The 17,912-nt window shown below is 50.3% G+C and overlaps 1 protein-coding gene across 1 annotated transcript in view; it reads left to right on the top strand.

The window, feature by feature from the left end:
* The first annotated feature begins 11,856 nt into the window (after positions 1–11,856).
* The window catches only part of LOC128267701 (uncharacterized), a 42,553-nt gene continuing 36,497 nt past the window's right edge, over positions 11,857–17,912 (top strand). The window contains exon 1 of the mRNA XM_053004590.1: positions 11,857–11,948. Within this exon, the coding sequence (XP_052860550.1) occupies positions 11,903–11,948 (46 nt within the window). The 5' untranslated portion in view covers positions 11,857–11,902. The remainder of the gene's footprint in view (positions 11,949–17,912) is intronic.

Genomic DNA, 17,912 nt, shown 5'->3' with positions numbered 1-17,912 from the left:
GACAGCTCCATAAGCGGCGAAGATGGCACTGTAACGGTTGGGGGGTTCGCTCCGCGGAACAAGAAATCAAGCCTCGCACCTTGCTTTCTCCGTATTCTGCCACACGACAGAATACGCCTTTATTCGTTACTTTGATTCACACTTCTGTTCTCTCACCGACTTGTGAGAGCCTTTAAACGCGAATGCCCTAAACGTCACTGAGGAGCTCCTTTTATCCCCAATCCCGTTCTCGGCGTTCCCCCTGAGTGACGACACCCCGATCCCGAGTCGCCACTTCGATGCGCCGGTCGATCACTCGCCGCGCCGTAAATAGCGAGTTCTCACCGTTTTTGCTCCATTCGAGCACTCAACGCCGACGCGTCCGCACCGCGGACTCTCGCGCCTCAAGCCACTAGTCGCGCGTCGAACCTCCGTTCGTAACAGGCACAATTGTGTAAAAACAAAACAGATAATCTAAACGGGGGCGGTGGCGGCGCACACGGGCATTAGCGAAACAATCGTAGCTCCCCGGGCTCACCCGGGAACTCCGAGTCTCCGAGCCGGGTCAGTGGATTAAGATAGACGATATACGGAGCGTATGTGTTTGCGGAGAAGCGTTTTTATTCCACGGATTCCACGGGCCCCCGCCTTTGGGGTACCACAATGTGTTTCGTTGGCCCACCGCAATCTGGAGTCCTTGCCCTTGCCGACTGATTTATGTGGCTTAGCATTGGGTTTTCCTGGTTTTTCCTCCAACCGTTTGGCAGGTTCAATTTTTCCCCAAGCGAAACAATATCATAACCTGACAGCAACAGATTCTCGGCGAGAGTTTTTCGGCAGGCCCTACTCGTTATGCATCTGTACGACCACGTACGGTCGGTTCTTCGATGTTTATCTTCCTCTCGACGCGTTGGGCACGTTTTTGATACACATTTTCCGGGTGTGAGGCTGGATACGACTTGGGAAAGGATTGTAATGGGAATATTTGATTCGTGCCGCGAAACAAGTGAACCGGAAACGATGGCACACTATCGAACGGTGCCGGAACGGAGCTCGGGAGAGAGAGAGAGAGAGAGGAGTCGCTCGTAAGTTATGATTTATGGTTGGAGTTAGGTGCGGCCCGGCTGGACGTTAGCTGGAAGATCGTGGTTTTACAGTTAGCTACCGTTGACCATCAATCACGATCGCCTGATGGATGGAGACGGCGAATGAGTTGTTGATCTTGCGGTGGTGGTGGTGGTGGTGATGGTGGCCACCCCGGCGATGCACCCGGCGATGGAGCTGTGAAGCGAATTTTGCATTTCCATAAAGTTGTATTTTTCCGCTTCCCCGCAGAAAAGCGCTCATCCGCTTCTGATGGTGGACGAAAATTAATTGAAAATATTTACAATTACATTACGCGAAATCATTAATAACACTCGGTCGGTGATTGGAGCGAGTTCTTTGGAACTTTGTTTTCGTTTTTTAAATTACATAGTTTTGAATTAAATGTGAAACAGTTAACCCTTCTAAGGGCATCGGTCATTCAGCAAAATGTTTAATTACGATCAAGTTTGATCGTAGCTCATCACCTGATTATCCGGTTCCGCTGCGCCGAATTATCGGTTTCTATGGGAAAAACGTCAGTTCGAACCCTGAGAATTGCATCAACTTGAGTGCAAAATCTTAATAATACGATTCTGTCCGTTCCAGTAATATCAGATAATAAAAAAACCATGTTTAATTTAAATTCATTCAAATGTCAGCTTCAAAAATCAGCTTTAAAAATATTGTTCAAATCGAAACCCGAAACACGATGCACAATGATACGGAAATCGAACACAGACATCCCAACGCCGTGGTTATTGCATTATGCGCCGGAAAGGAATCCATATCACGGAATGTTTTGTTGGTTGACGCGTGACTATTTTTATCCGTCAAACAAGAAAAAACTTGAACACTGAAGCGGTCTGTTCCGAAATCGATTGTTTGCCTTATAAATAACGTATATATTTGGATGTCCCGAGTCTCGGCCCACCAGCCAGTGGGAGGTCATAAAAATAGCTGCATCTTCTTCGCGTAGGTCAGCCAAGCCCAGACCGGCCCAGAATCGACGGTCGTCGTGATGCGTCGACTACCACCACCGACGACGACGACGACGGGATATTACTTTCGTTCTTTTTGGTCACGTCCAAAATCGATGTTGATTTGGTTCTGCTTTTTTCTATGTTGAGTACATAAAGGTCCTTTCAACGGTGGAGGGCCCCACAAGTGGCACCTTTTTCGATTATTGGGCCCAAAATTGTAACTCCGCTCGGGCGGCTTCGGCGGGCCGAAGCGCAATCGGATCGCGCAGTGATTGGATTGTAATAAAAATAGCATTGTAACACGATGGCGATACATAATAAAGTGGGTGGGTATGAAAAATGAATTCTCAATTATTTTAGTGCCCGGGCCCGGGCAAATGGATTTTCTCGATCGCCCCGTTTGGCCGTCATTAATCAACTGATTGAAAAGTGTCTCCTCTCCGAAACGCTGTCACGCCGACGAGGTTATTTGTCGTTCGAATGAATGATTAAGCGCAGCCGTCACCCAAAACCGAACCCGCTTTTCGAACGGTCCCGGGCCCGAGAGTTGAGAAATAAAATCGGTCACCGGGCAAACCGGTCACCGGTGTTGTTGCACCACAGCCGACGGCCACAGAGACAGAGAGAGAAAGAGAGAGAGAGAGAGGCCAGAGGTATTACACCCCGGGAAGACCCTATTGTGCATGTGCACGATTGGCCACCGTAAGCCGCGGCAGAATGGGGGCGCGGAGCATAATTTATGTTGGCAATACACATTCAGTACGACCTCGCTGCCGCTCGGTTCTGAAATTAAATTCTACGAAAATTTAAATTCATCTTATTCACCCCGGGCCCGGGGTTCCCGGCGTGTTTTGGGTACCGTTTTGACAATCACATTTGTTTCTCGGGTTGCACCGAACGAACGCCAGCCAGGAGACGGTTCCATCGGGTCGGTTCGGGCAGAGAATTCAATTTCGGAGGCCGTGCGCCCAGAAGATAAAGTGCACCGAGGACGTACACAGTGCCGTGCGCCTTCCAACTTGTACCTTCTTGTTACTTACACTTCTCTTTCTCTCTCACTCGCGCGCAGTGTTCTGTTGTCGTACGGGAGGACATGGGAAGTTATAAATTAGTTCTGTGTGTATACGAAACGGCAGCATGCGAGATTGTGTTTGCCCAAATCGGGTCGCGTGGTTCCTCAGTGTGGAATTACACTTTCAACAAACTTTTATCGCCCACCCGTGTCGGACGACAGGAAACTGTCGCGGTCGGGATGAGAGATGGTTTTCCTGCGTTCCGTCACAAAAAGGAAGTACAAGAATGTGGACGTCGTGTCGTGTCACGTACGGTTTAGCTTATCTTAATTGCAAGTCAACAGGGAAATTTAGTTCTATTTAGCTGCGGGATGCATAATCATTTTCCATTTTTCTTTGCCGACGACGCATTGATTAATGCTTTGGCTGACAAATGGTGCTGGCGGCCCGTTTGGCCCCTAGTCCCCGCTGGTTAACGCTCCCATCCATCATTCGCCAGTGTCGTCCATCCCCCGGGTCCCTGTGCCCGGGAGGTCGATAAAGTTTGCCAGCAGCCCACATCATAATTAACGCTGTCGGAAAGCATCGTCCTCGTCGTCGGTCTGTTGGGTTCCTAGTTCACCGGAACGCTGCAAAAATATTGTGACCACGGTGCGAGATTGCGGTGGCCACAACCCCCGCGCCAATGGCTCCATCGCGCGAACAAATTGGACCGCTTTGGTTAGCCGTTAATTGTCTTCGCTATTGTGGCGGGGAACGCCACGCTATTTGCACAATTTTGTGGACCCCATTCCGGACGACCAACGGACCGGACCGGACCGGACCGAACGAACCACTTCTGACCACTTCCGAACGCGGGGATGGAGGCCATAATTTAAGCACAACACATAACGCAGCAAAACGTCGAAGGTGTAATATTTTCGGTGAGATTTATGCGTCACTTCCAGGTGTGCTACAGGCGCACCAGTCGGGGCCGTGGCCGTGGTGGTTGCTTTTCGCACATTCTTTCCACCCCAAGGAATGACTGCTTTAGGGGTCGGCCTTGAAAATTGTGTTTCGTGCGGAACGGTGAACGGTTCCTTTTTTGCCGGGCACTTCGTTCGACACACAATCAGTTGGTTCGTGCGCTGCTTGTTTTTATAGAAGCCAGTGGGCCAACCTGGCCCCGGTAGTGGTTCGCCCTCCCCCACCGGTTCGAATGTGTCACGCAAAATATTAGAAAACTTTTCCTCGCCCCGGGGAAAAATTCACTTCCTGAAGTCGAGTCGTAAGTTGGGCGACAGCTTTCGAACGAATGTTTGTTGGAGGACACTTTCGGATTGGTTTGTGTGGCCAAGGAGAATGTATTCGTTCCGGTAGGGGCTTCAAGAAACCGTTCGTCAAACGGCAGCTGGGACTATCGCGAATTACGGTTTCAGTTCCAGGTAGAATTATAGGCTAAACTTTAGAATCCTGGATTCGGGCAACGATTTCTCACAGACCAGCGATAGGTTCAAGTGCCAGTGAGCAAATATTGGCACTACCAATGGGATTGGGTTCCGACACCGGGACAGATCACCGGTGAAAAAATCGCCACTCGTTCCGGCATCCAACCCACGGCACCGCCATGACCCACACCGCCCCGTCGTCGTTCCGACTTATCCAACCCCGAGATCGAAGCGAGGATTAGGTGCTGTCCTGGCGCTCAATTTTAGTCGTGGGCCACACGTAAAACAAACGGTTCGAAGACCGGGCCAGGGCTAAGCCAGTTGTCATAAGCGATTACGGTCGGGGACAGTTTACGACGGTGCCATGAATAACCCGCCGGCCGCCCGATTGGATCAGGCAAACAGGATCAAATGGTGTAATTGTGCGAGAAAGATTACGTGCCACGGCGGGCAGGAACCGTGTCACCGTGTTTATGATCTTTTTTTTCCGTCGGTCGTTGGCTAATACTTTGCGGTACCCTCCGAGACCTTAATCCTGCTTAAAGCAATATGCACTCAAACGGGATTAGTGATTTTGTAGGAATTTTATTTAAAGGCGGAAATCGTTTCAAGCTAATTGATTTCAATTAAATCAATCTTCCACCAACATACGTCCTGCAACACACCTTATGTTCCCCACCATCGGAATCGGCCATCAATCGACTTTGCATAAGTAAGTGGGTCTAACGAATGCAAACCGAAAATTATATCTCCATAATCCACGGCCAAATGAATGGGAAACAATGAAACTATAGGCCACCCCTCGATGGGCAGCCATCGAGCCAAATTCAAAACTCATTTCGTATGTAAACAATATACGATCCGATTCGGGGCCACGCTTTTCCCACCGGTTCAGTTCGGGGTCCTGGGAAGCTCCAGAAAGCGGAGCGAAGCAAAAAGCCCCAAATGAAATCACACTGTGGCCCAGAATCGGAAGTTATGTTAATTGAAATTGTATCACAGAGAGAGAGACCCGCCCGTGACCGCTGGCTGACCGCTTATCCGGTGCTCCGCCCTCCGTTGGGCGATAGTTGGGAGTGGAACTCCAATAAAACGAATTCCGGTCCGGTCCGGAATCCGGAGCGAGCGAAAGTAAAAAGCGAAAAGAAATACAAAACCGACCAGGCTTCGGGCCAAAGCGGTTCGACAACCAACAAAGTGGTTGCATCCCAATTAGGAGCTCTCTTGAGAAATAATTGGCAACACAAATTCATTCGACCGTTGCCGGTGTTGGTCGGTTGTTTGGTTTGTGCCGGCGGGCGAATCATGCTCCTGTACCATCGAAACCTTTTTCCGAACTCAAGCTGGGCGATACAACGAATGGGGTACGGTACGATATGTTGGTCCCCGGGCGTTGATAGAATGTGTACCGCAGTTTTCGGACTTTTCTGACTTTAACCATCACGGCCCGGCATGTCAAACAACCTTGAGATCCTCGGTTCTCGGACGACGGTGCCTCGGGGTCGCTTTCGACAATCCGTACTTTATTGGCGTACGTTGGTGCTCGCCCTCCCCCAAAGCTCGCTGTTTCGGGATTGTCACCCCTTCGGGGAGTTTAGTTTATGTTGTGATGCCTTCGTTTGTCGGGTTCGGTGTGAACGACCCAACGTTGGTTTCGTAAAAACAATCTATCGGAACAACCCGCTTCCATTTGCTCACCCGAGGTTAGATCACTGCTACAGGCGGTCGGTTGTTTTACGAGAGGATTTATCGGACACTGTGCCCGGTTTCATGTGCACCGATGTCCGATTCTGTCGCATCCATCATGAGAAAGATGTTGCGTGATTGCGGTTGACCGGTGCGCTTGATTCCGAATCAGAGTCGCCCGAAATCAGGTCCGTGCGTATACCGGCATCCGGCATCTGCATCGATGTTCATCCTTGAATCTCGTGAAGGTGACGGTGCCATCGGGGAAAACTCATACGGCATTCCGGTCGTCGTCGTCGTCGTCGTAGTCGTTTAGGTCAATAAAAGTGCCAAAGGTTGAGAATTTACGACCATCCGGGCCGGGGCCTGCAGTTCCGCACCAGTATCGGAACTGAACCTGCTGAACGGGTGGCGTGGTGTGTCAAGCTTAATAAGGTTCGGCGGGCGCCCGAAGTGAGCGAAGTGAAAATGTATGGCCATCGTTGGCAGCGTTATTTATTATTTTTCTCCCCTCCGATCTGTTATGTTGGCGCGTGGAATTGGCTCAGGTATGCTTAAAGTGTCAACAATTAAACCGTAAGTGAGTGCGCCGAGTGTTTATGGCTTGAGTAAGTGGCACACTTTATTCTTCTTGGCAATAGTTGAAAGGTTGTTCTCTGGCACTCTATGAAAAAAGGGAGCTATGTTTCGAAAACATTTTTGTAACATCTTACACGGAACTTTCATCGTGCTCGGGAAAGATTCTTCAAAGTGTCACCCGCAGAAACATCTAAGCCATCCGACAAGCGAACGGAAAATCAAATAGGGTGACGCTTTAGCATTCGAATGCGAACGGGGGAAATGGAAATGGGGAAAGCGTCCACAGCGTCCACGACGTATTTGTTGGGTGTTTGGGGAAAAGTTGCTCTCTGTCACAGTGAGCCGCGATTGCAGCTTCCAGTGGCGTTCGGAACACGTGGCCTTTTCTGTGCCTTGCAGTGACGAGCTCGTTGCCGATGCTCTAGAAATAAGTTTGTTAGGAAAAATCGATGTCATCTAGTGCTCTGGGGCGTCGTCGTTGCCGTTGGGTACAAAGTTGTGACAAACTTACGACAAGATGGTGTTGCGAGGCAAACATTCCCCGTAGTCAGCCGAGCGGTGAGTGGTAAGGGCCCACGATCCTTACACACATCCCGCGCTGTGCTGAACTTTGTGATGTCTTATGTTTCTGGCCTGGCCCGGCTCTGTGCCGTCCGTGGTCCGTGCATCATTTATTTCGATAAGGAGTGCCTCGGGCATAATGCATCGTGCAACGAGTTTGCCACGTTGTAAACAAATTCTCGAGTAAATTAGGCCAAGTGCTGCAACGTATGTTGTTGCGCAGTGTTGTTGGGCACCACTAGCGTGTATGTGTGTGATGCTTATTATTTGACATGTTTTCCATTTATGAGCGGTAGCGAACTCGAAGAAGTTTGAATGACGACGATGATGATGATGAAACAACTGACATTGGATGAGGGCAGCGAAAGGTGGGCCTCATTCGTGCAACTCATTCGTTTGGTGGCAGAGTTGCAGTCGCCTTTACCGGGGACAGAACGGACTGTTGACTGATGAAATGGGCATACGCAGGTTCTTGCTTTCAGGTTCGGTACGGAGAAATAGAAGCCTTAAATACGTACACCGGCGCACTCAGGTGCCGTGCAGGTGTCGGGCTGACAAGTGAGAAATGGGTCCTTCGGCCAGGGTTCCTTGGAAAAAACTCCCTCGAGCGTTATGTCTACTGCGAGTTCGTTGAATGTTTTCATCCTTTCTGGCGGGCATACAGTTTCAAGGACTCGTTCTACGAGTGGTTATTGCCCGCTCATAAAGGGGAGGCCATAAAGTTGTAGTAGAGAAAAGGACAGATTCAGATTGCGTTGCGAAATAATTTGTTAAATGATCTTTGTACAACAGTGTAATGAATCTAACTTTCCTACGGGCGGAAGATCTAATTTGCTTCGCCATTAGTCTTCCAATAAATCACTCGCGAGCTTCTATCCCGTGTTCCTCGGGAAGCTCGGGCGGTAATTTTTCCTAACCAATGATAATTCCATTCCGAGTACTCGTTATTAATGGTGTTCAATTAATTAAATGCTCGTTTCATCATCTGCCACACTGACGAACACTGCTGCTGCCTTACTCCTCAACGCCCAGGAATGCTTCGGTAGGCGGCACCAGACTGCTCTTTGTGGTGGAAAATTGTAGGTAAAGTAAAAGGTTTTTTTCCGAACACAAATACCTGCCATTCTGTTGCCAGTTGTGGTGGCCGCTAATGCCAACGCGATCGAAAAGCCAGATGATTGTTTTACGGTTCTGCCGACCAGATTTGCTCAAAATTAATCCAAACATTGGCATTTGTTTTTCTTGGCGCAAGTATGCGGCCGTCAAATGGGGCGTCAAATGCCGTTGGTTGGCTGCAAAAAGCCGAATTAAACTGCCATTAATCATCATTTTACCCGAGCTCGGCATGGGAAAATGGAACGAGAATCGGCAATCTGTGCAAAGTTTGCAGCTGCATCCCATTCGCCGTTGGTGGCGCAGAAGTAAATAGTGGACATTGGTGGATCGCAAAACAATTGCCAACGGAACGCTACGCTTTGTTTCGGTCAACGCCGACACCAGGACACCGGCGGTGGTTTGCTATCTAGCATTGTCATCGTTCGTTTTTCCGTTGCCATTTTGTAGTGGAATTTCCACGGGAATGGTTTGCCCTTGAAAAAAAAAACGGTGTTACTTTCGGTGCCGCACCCGTAACTGATATGTTTAACGGCAACGGAGAACTGATTTAAGGTCATAAAATGTGGTCCCGGCCACACGCGTCCACGCGTGCGCATGTGTTTGTGCCAAATGATTCCCACATTCCCATCGTCGTGCGCCGTGAAATTGAGCTCACGGCCTGGGGCTCAGATGATTTGTGGCCGACGGCCGAGCTGCACCGTCCACTGGCGCAGCATAACAAACAACTCAAATTTAAAACCCTTGCCCTTGCCGGTTGCATTCTTCTGGTTCTGGTGGCCGGCTCGCGGCAAAATCCGGCCGAGGCAACGTGGACGGTTTTCGGGGTGGGTGGTGGGTCAAGGTTAACCGACGTTGCGGAAAACAAACATGTGGGAGTTTCGCATCAACCGCCTCAACTGGGAAAGCTGTATAAACAGTTGGGAAATTCGAAACTCCGTGGCATGGTTCGGGACCTGATGCTGACCCGGAATTTTCGACAGTACCAGCAACTGCTGGCCAGTAGCTCCTCTCTGATTGGTTGATTGAATACGGAGGTCCGTTTCTTTGGTTGGCTTGATGATTTGTTTAGATCTCAAAATGGCACAAACCGGTCGCCCCTAAGAAGTACACTGGAATGGCAGATTGTTTGAAAGTTTCCCAAAACGAGCCCCCGAAGCGAATGGAAATAATTTGCGAATGCCCCGAAGCTCCGAAATCCAGGGAGCAGTTTGTATCGTTATTTGCAGCCGGCGCGGAACGATCCACACCAAATGGCCCGGTTGTCGTTATTTTGTTGATTTTGCTGGCAACATAATTGAACCAACGGCGAAGGGAAAAAAATCCGCACCATTTTAAAATCGCCGTTCGAGCATAAAAAATAGGGAAAAAGCGGGTTGCAGGAGTACCCATCACTCAGCCCGGAGGCTTTTATCCATTTGTTTACATACGGGTTTACACCATGTTTATCCCTCGTCGGCAGCCGGCAGAGTCGGTGTTGTGTTGATGTTGTTGGTGTTGATAACTGCTCCTTTTTTGTTGCCGGTCCGCCAACGTCCTCGTCGTCGCCGGGTGGCTTAACGGTGATGGGTAGACACACAAGCACACACGCACACAGACACGCATTTATGATGAATTGTTTGTGATTTTTTTAGCGCCACCATAACGACTCGCTTTCCCGGCCGTTGTAATGCTTTGCGGGATCGAGCTATTTTTGAACCCATCGAAGGTGACTAATGGAATGTTCAATCATTTACGTATCTTTTTACATTGCACGTTGGGTTAAAATGAAGGTGCGAAGCAGAATTTGATGGGTTTTTCTTGCGACTAACGTCTATAGTCCTCAACGCTTCGAATGGCACATTTTCACGAATCACTTCTGATACGGTTTCAAAATGTTTCGCTATCTAAGCATTGGCATTGCCCACAGGTCCCTACATGATTTGATCGCACAATTCGTATCCAGTCCAGGCCGTCGAAGCCAATTTCTGCGCCAAGAAAATGCCGATTGAGTTCTTTGCCTAATATGTCCCTTGCCGTCTGCTCGAGACTTCTCTTTCTCCAAAAATGGTAGCCTTTGGTGTAGGAAAAGAAATTGAAAGATAAGACTGAATTGCTACAATTATCACCTCTCCAATTGCATTCCAGTTGGTTGCGCAACATTAGGCCTTCGATTCCTCCAAGGTGCCGTCCCATAAGTGGGAGAGTACTAATAGTTGCTTCATTAACGCGCCTCGTTCCAGGATCCATAACGGGCGCTCGCTCGCTTCAACAAGCCCCACGGAGATGGACAGCAATCAGATCGGTAGCCGGCAGAAGATGAGCTGTGGGAATTAATCTAACCGCCTCCGGCGAACACCGACATCGTCGGAACATCGTCTTCGCTTCACCCTCGGCCACTTCTCCTTTGATGGCCAACCCCTCGGGCACTACGAACAGCGAACCCGGTGCGGCACGTTCGTAAGGGAGAAACTTCCGTCGCCCAAGGACGTCTCGAAGCGCCGGGAAGTGGGGCAGCAAAAAACGAATTACACGCGAAAATTGATAGCCTCGTGAGCAGCCTCGTTGTTGGGAGAGATGAAACAGAAAGTTATGAAATTGTTCAGCGCCATCCATCGTTGAGTGTGGCGGGCAGTGTGGCTATCGGGACGAAAGTGGCGGCGAAAATGAGTTCATCAAAGACAACGCCGACATCGACGATAACGTCCTCATTGGTGGGAAAATTGAAGTGAAAGGTGAATAGTCGCCCCGTCTTCTTATTCGGCTGTGGCAGTAAAACAAAGTTCTTTCCCGCACTCCTTCGGTCGCCAATCGATCCGATCAATCTCGTCCTCGTGGATCGGAAGAATTGAGCTTTCTGGCGTCTTGCCAGGGTCTTTGTGGATTGGAAAAGCTTCACTAATCTTCTCACTATTTTCTAGACGTGAATCGAAGCAACCTGTGGCCGAATGGTGAAGTGACGGTAGCGACCGTACCGAAACGTTTCTCCGTAGTAGGCCGTTCCGTTCCGAAAAAGATGAAGGTGATAATCTGAGCACGCCGCGGGCCACAAAGTGAGGTGTTCCGTGTTCCGAGTTTAAGGCTCCCGTGAGGGTGTCTGTCGCTTGCCCGCCAGAGTGCCCGGGATATTGAGTGTCAGTGTTATAAAAGCGTGAAAAATTGCTGAAACAAAACTGCTGTGGTGGTGGTTCGCCGCGCTCCGACGGTGTTTTTCAGCGCTTTAACCAAGAAAAAAAACCGTGCCCCAAGAAAAGGTTACTGCGACGGAAGCGTTCGCCGAGCTCCGGTGGGTTAGGGCACACCCGGCAGAGCGGCTGGGTCGACTTCCTGCGGCGTGGAGCGAAGCAGACGTGCGCAGCAGACGACGTTCCACCCTTCTTCCTTGGCCGGCGCTAGGGTCCATCACAAATGCTGCGCCATCAACGGACGCTAACGTTCCGCGGAGAAACCTGATAGGGCGTCAGCGTCGTCGTCGTCGTCGTCGTCGTCGGACACTAAGATGCTCGTACTTGCCGCTTTGCTAGCCGTACACGCAGGACTCGCTGGTAGGTAAACGAGGGGATGGGTGTGCCGTTTGGTTTAGTGTGTTGGTACGGCCAGGCTCACCGTTGTCGTTGTCTTGAAGTTGTCGTAAAGATGTTTGCTGTACCGAGCGATGCCCGACGGGGCAATCAAGCTGATAGATGACAATGTAAGAACACATGTATTGCTAAACTTTGTATGTCGTAGCCACGGCGGATGCAACGCAAAAAACCGGGCCAACAAACCGGAATGGATGATCCTGTAGGACACATACTGTCTTTAGTGTTTGGTGAGGTGCTTGGAAGCGTTTCAGTCGTGCCCTGCTTAGGTCTCATCAATCTTCCGTATCCTTTAATTAGTGCTAGACGAGTGACGGCAATCCAGGAAGTGAGTCTCCATCGTGTGTCAGCGCCCTTCCCAGCAACACCAATTCTTGACCCAAAATGCTCGTAAACATGAGACACCGACCGAGCTAAAGAGGGGTCCTCCCGGCCAGAACCCTCGTCACATTATGCTCGCCAATAAAAAGCGAACCGTGGAAGTTGTCCCCGTTTTTTTTCTTTGGTTTCTCCACTATCGACCTCTCGAAGTGGTTCACGCATGGCTTCAAATGTCAAAATAATGACCGGTTTGCCAATGTCATCTTCCCTCAAACGATGTGGTAACGTTGTCATGCGCGACACCAAAGGACCTAGTTGCCGATGTTTGAAGAAGATGTTTTGTTTGTCTTCGCATCGTACGTAGCCATAACCTCATTTCGGTGGCCACCAAAAGGCCATGAATTGGGTCACAAACTCCGCGTTCGGCTCACACTCGAGCAACCCGGCAGAGCTCGTATCGTAAAGTTGAGACTACTTAGCCACCGAAAGAATGATCGATGAATATTTAAAATTACCGAACGGTCCGTCAACCCGGGCGAGCTTTAAAACGTGAGCCCTTTTTCAAGCTTGTGGCAGCAGCGGTGCCAAGAAATTTGCATCGGCCAAGCCAGGCCAAGAAGAAGGAGTCACAAAGGCTCGCGCCGGCGAGCTGTGATTTTCTTTCAGCAACTTTTGCGCGTTCGTCAAGCTCAAGTTGCCCGCCGGTGGCCACCGGCTGGTTTGTTCGGGATTGTTTGTCGTTGAGCTTCACTTCGTGCCCTATCGGCGCACCGAGGAACCACTAGAAAATTTCCGCTGGCTCATGGCATTCGATCCTGGGGCCGGTGGACTGCAATTAATTATGCATTCACCGGGCTCGGTTCCCCCTTGGGGCATCCGATGGCGGAAGGTTAAGCAATGGTGCAGTGGGCCCCGTGGGCCTCGATGTTGCCATTTGCTGGCTAACGGGCGCATATTTGTGGATGCGGCATCCATGTGGCCGTGGCATTCGTGCTAAAATTACAAACCGAAATCCACACATTAATGGGTCCCGAACCCGATGCCCTGCGGCCGGATATCTTTCCGTTTCATCATAGCGCAAGGCCCTGGTCTAGTTATTCTGTGGAGCACACGGCTCTAGACAAGACCCCGGTACCCGGAAAGGTGTAGGTTGTAGGCTTAAAGGCTTCACGGTTCATATGCCCCTAGGGCATTGCCGTATTCTGTCTTTGGGGCCGATAATCGTGCGGCAGGTTTGGGTGCCAGCTACACTTTGGGATGCCAACGCCTGGAATGCTTGCCGTGGCTGTTGCGCCCTGCCATTGAGAGGTCACCAGGAAACGCTTCTGCAGCGCTTCGAGGATGTGATAAATTGCTTGTCTCATCGCGACCAGGATCGGTCGTCGGTGCACGGTGCTACACAGCACCGGAAGAGGACATCGTTCATATTCTATTAATTATGGGTCGTGCGCTGGAGCCATCCGCCTGTGCGCAGGGACGGGCAGAGATATGAATTATGGCAAAGTTGCTGCGAGTTGGGAGGAAATATTTATTTGAAGTATGTGCGCCGTCCCACGTCAGGGTGCGCCCTGCCTTGTTGAGCGAACATTTGCATAGGGCATATTTTAATCACCCTTTGGAAGGGCAGGCCCATCTCGTCAGTGTGCCCGCAACATTTCGCAATATTTTGATTAAATCTTGTTGCTCGGCTCGGCTTCCGTGTGGTGCCGTCGTGCATTACTGGCGGCCACAAAATGAAATCCAGTACAGAAAACCGGTGCTTACGATGCTTACTGCAGTGCTGTGATAATGAGTTTAGTCGAACCGAGTAATTGATTATCTCTCGCCTATCAACTTATGGTCAATGTGGCCACAATTTAGGCGGGCCCACACACGCACAGTTTCGTAATTACTTTTCGATCCATAAAGTGGACCCCACGACTAGGGCTCGTGGGAATCAGCATCACGCCCCTAGCTGATGACACCGGCTGATGTGTCAATTCCCCGCACAATTATGGACTAATCATCGCTGCGCTCTGGGTCACACCGGGGCGGGTCCCATGTGGCATGAATATTGAAGACACCACCGTTGGGTCCAGACCAGCAGGGAGTCTACGTTTCAATTTGACGCTCCCGAAGCGCCGCATAAGGGGCCGGAGACTAATTCACATTCCACACGCCGGGTTTCACCACCAATTAGTATGTTGGCCAGTAATTGTTGGCCAACTTTTTCGGGACACTTTCGGCCGCTTTCATCACACCACACGCGGGGCCGCGGTTGTCGCACTGCTCTTGCGGTTGTAATATGCAAATCAGAGCGCGTCCTCAAAGGGCTCCATGCTGCGAAGGTGTGAAGATGGGGCTCTGTGAGCGCGGGTTTGGCTCGAGCACCCCACAGCGGACCCGTAATGGGTTCGGAGAGTGGGCAAAACAGCAAAAAGAAAACACCTCCCGCTGGCGATGGGACTGAAGTTGCCTCGCAGTGCTTTCGGGTGGCTTTTAGTGGACACTTTCGCGTCGCGTCAGAAGTCGGCAGGATCCAGGAACAGGGAAATCTCAAGCCGTCTCAGCGAACGGAGGTCCTTCCCGGTCCTCCGTCACTGGAAGGACATTTCTGGAAATGGAAATTTACCGTCCCGGCTAAGCCACAGCTCCGGGTTTTCCTCGACAGCACTCGTGGGAAAGTGAAAGGGGAGGACGCTCGAAAGCAGGGCCCTCACCGGGGGGGGCGCAACCGGGTGCGGTCGAGAGTTCTGGATTCCGGGAAACTGGTGCTCGTGCTTTTAGCGTTATCAACTTTGGTGGTGAAATTTTCCACTTATTTATTCACGCTTCACAAAGTCAGCGGGGCCACTTCATCATTTCTCACACTTTCTCGCCCTCATGCAATGCGGTTCCGGCGTGTGTGTGTGGTTTCACTTTTTACTCGCCAAGCTGAGGACTCGTCCCGGTGATGGCTCGCTCGCTCGTGGCCCGATTGTCATCAGCCTGGCATGCCCGGCTGCGTGCGTTGCGAAATCTACATGAAACATCCATTTTCATTATCCGATAGCCGAAGTCTCGGTGGCTCGATTCGGTGCGGAGATATTTTTCACAAAAATAGTGCGACCCGTGAGCGCCAGGCGTGTCCCGGGCATCGGTGCACAACATTCGGGACAGAAATTCGGTCTAAGGTGGAGCCTTGTGACGAACGTTCTTGTGTGGTTCAACGTTGTTGCTGCCGAATTCCGGATGATGTCCTCGGAGTGCTTCTTGCATTCCGTTGCTAGCGAAGAACTGCGGCACATAATTTATACATGCATTATGATGATTTATTGATTGCGTGGATCAAGATGGATGGTTCACTATCAGTTTGGTCTCATTCCAACGAATCTCGTCGGAGAATAAAGAATGTGCTTTCCGATATTAAACCCCGATTTGCTTTCGAGCACAGCTTTAAAGGCGCACAGTATTTTTCTACCCCAAAGGAACGATCCCAATCCAATCAGCTCCGCACGTTCGGGTTCGGCTATTCAACGAGCAGAAAATAGCATTGCTTACCTTGAGTTGGGACCGGTTGGCCGGTTTGTCGCCCCGACGCAATCGCTCCGTCGGGATGCGGGAGAGCTCCGAGGTTCGTGAAAATTTAATTAGCCCCCATTGATTTATCTGCGCGAGTTTTCCCACGGGGCAGCTGGGCGTCCGAGACGGCACGGTGTAGCCCTCGTTGCCCACAATAAACCACAGATTGAGAAATCACCAGCGGTACCGGTGGTCTGTGTTGACCCATTTGGCCGCCGCAGCGAAATGGCGAAGATCGATGAGGGGTGCGACGGGTGGCACGATTCGCCCGTCCATTAGGACAAGTGTCTGATCGTCGTCGGGTTACGGAGGTGATTATCACATTAGAGCGCCATTTAGCAGCGGCACGCGCCCCATGACATGGATCGGACCGGATTGGTCGATGGTTGGTTTGTTTTGCGTCGATTGATGTTTGCCATCGTTTCAATCTTCGTCTTCGGCTAGAGTTATGGTGTCGTTTTCATGATTTATTTGATGAATGATGATTGCACAATGGTTTATCTCCAAGATGGAGGTGCTCGTCTTTAATGCAAACGTCTTTAACGTTAATGGATCGTCTCACTGAAAAATAAATAAGATTTCCGGCAAGCGAAGAAATGGCGCAAATACCATCCAAAAAATCGGGATGAGCGCTGTGTAAACATTTTAAGAACCCCCGACTGGTGGATGTTGAAATTAATCTGACAACTTGAAAACACTTTATCCCGCTACGGAGTCTACGGACGCCCGGGGGGAAAAGAAGCAGTACGACAAACTGACGAAATAAACAATCACAGAGAAAGGATCATCCGGAATGGGTGGCAAAACCGTGCCTTTCGGCATCAAGCAGTACCACCATGCCGACAATCTGATCTGAGAGAGAGAGAGACACCTAAAGGCTGTATCTCGCCCCAAGGAAGACGGCATAGATACCGCCCCATTGTGCGGAAGTTTTGCCACCCGACTGTAGATGGCGGACACGTAGCCGCCGGGAGTATTCCGTCAAGCCAATTAGCCATTCTCGGAGCGTTTGTCCGCGGCACGAGCAGAACACCTCGACGTGAGATGTACGTCCGTGCTTCTATCGATTAATTATTTTATTTTATCACTCAAACAAACGAATCGCGCATCGCCAGCCAGCTCCATCAACTATTCGGCCGTCCCATCGATTATGCCATAATTGGGATAATTGATGAGATTTTGATGCTCCACGTTGCGACTGTTTGGGCGATTTTTGGAGCAGCAGCAGAGGAAGATAATTTCGTGAAGTTTTCCTTTTCTTGAGTGTTCTTGCACTTGCTTGAGCGTTCCGAGCACGTACGTCACACACAAGACTGTGAGATGTGGTCATTCATGCCGACCACGCCTCTGATGGACACTCAATGGAATTGATTTGGTAGACATGGAAAAAGTTTATTGAATAATCCAGCGGGAACGTTTCCGATTAGTACAACTTGAGTTACCTACGCGTCGCTTGGAATGCATTGGTTGGTGTTTGCTGTTTCAGATTAGGGAACTTTCGATGTTTAATCCGCTTGTTGCATGTGAAATTTGCCGACCTATGCTTTTGCCGAACACATGCAGAGGAGTTTCGCTATCTAATCTTCCTTGTGGCTTGAGTGCGGAGAAGGTTTTCTGTAGGTCCAAGAACAAGCGGCTCGTGTTCAACTCCATAAGGGAACAAGGGGAAATTCATCCTCAGAGCATGAAAGCTTTGTTCGAGCATTATCTTGGTTCGGCTCGGTTGAACAGAGGACGGTGTTTGCAACCTCATCCGACCGGATACGTTATCTTGTGGCACCCTGCAACCACACACATCCTGCTCTCCTGACGCTCGTACCAAAAGTCAGTGCTGAGCGAAGCGGACTTCCGAGCACCACAGTTTGAAAAGTTTAATTATCGCGTTTTCCTTACCCAAATCTGCCCGGTCGATCGAACATATTCCGGCACGATCGGAGCGGCACAACATAATTCGAGTGAAGTTCGAGGGCAGCAAAAAACATTCCAACGCCGAAAGCTAATCAAGCCAAAGTTCGTCGAAGGAGGGCGGCCGCGAATGCCTTTTGGGTAAATCCATCAAATCAAAGT

This window comes from Anopheles cruzii, chromosome 2 (genome assembly GCF_943734635.1).
Source record: "Anopheles cruzii chromosome 2, idAnoCruzAS_RS32_06, whole genome shotgun sequence".
Taxonomy (NCBI): domain Eukaryota; kingdom Metazoa; phylum Arthropoda; class Insecta; order Diptera; family Culicidae; genus Anopheles; species Anopheles cruzii.
This window is presented reverse-complemented; position numbering and strand designations above follow the sequence as displayed.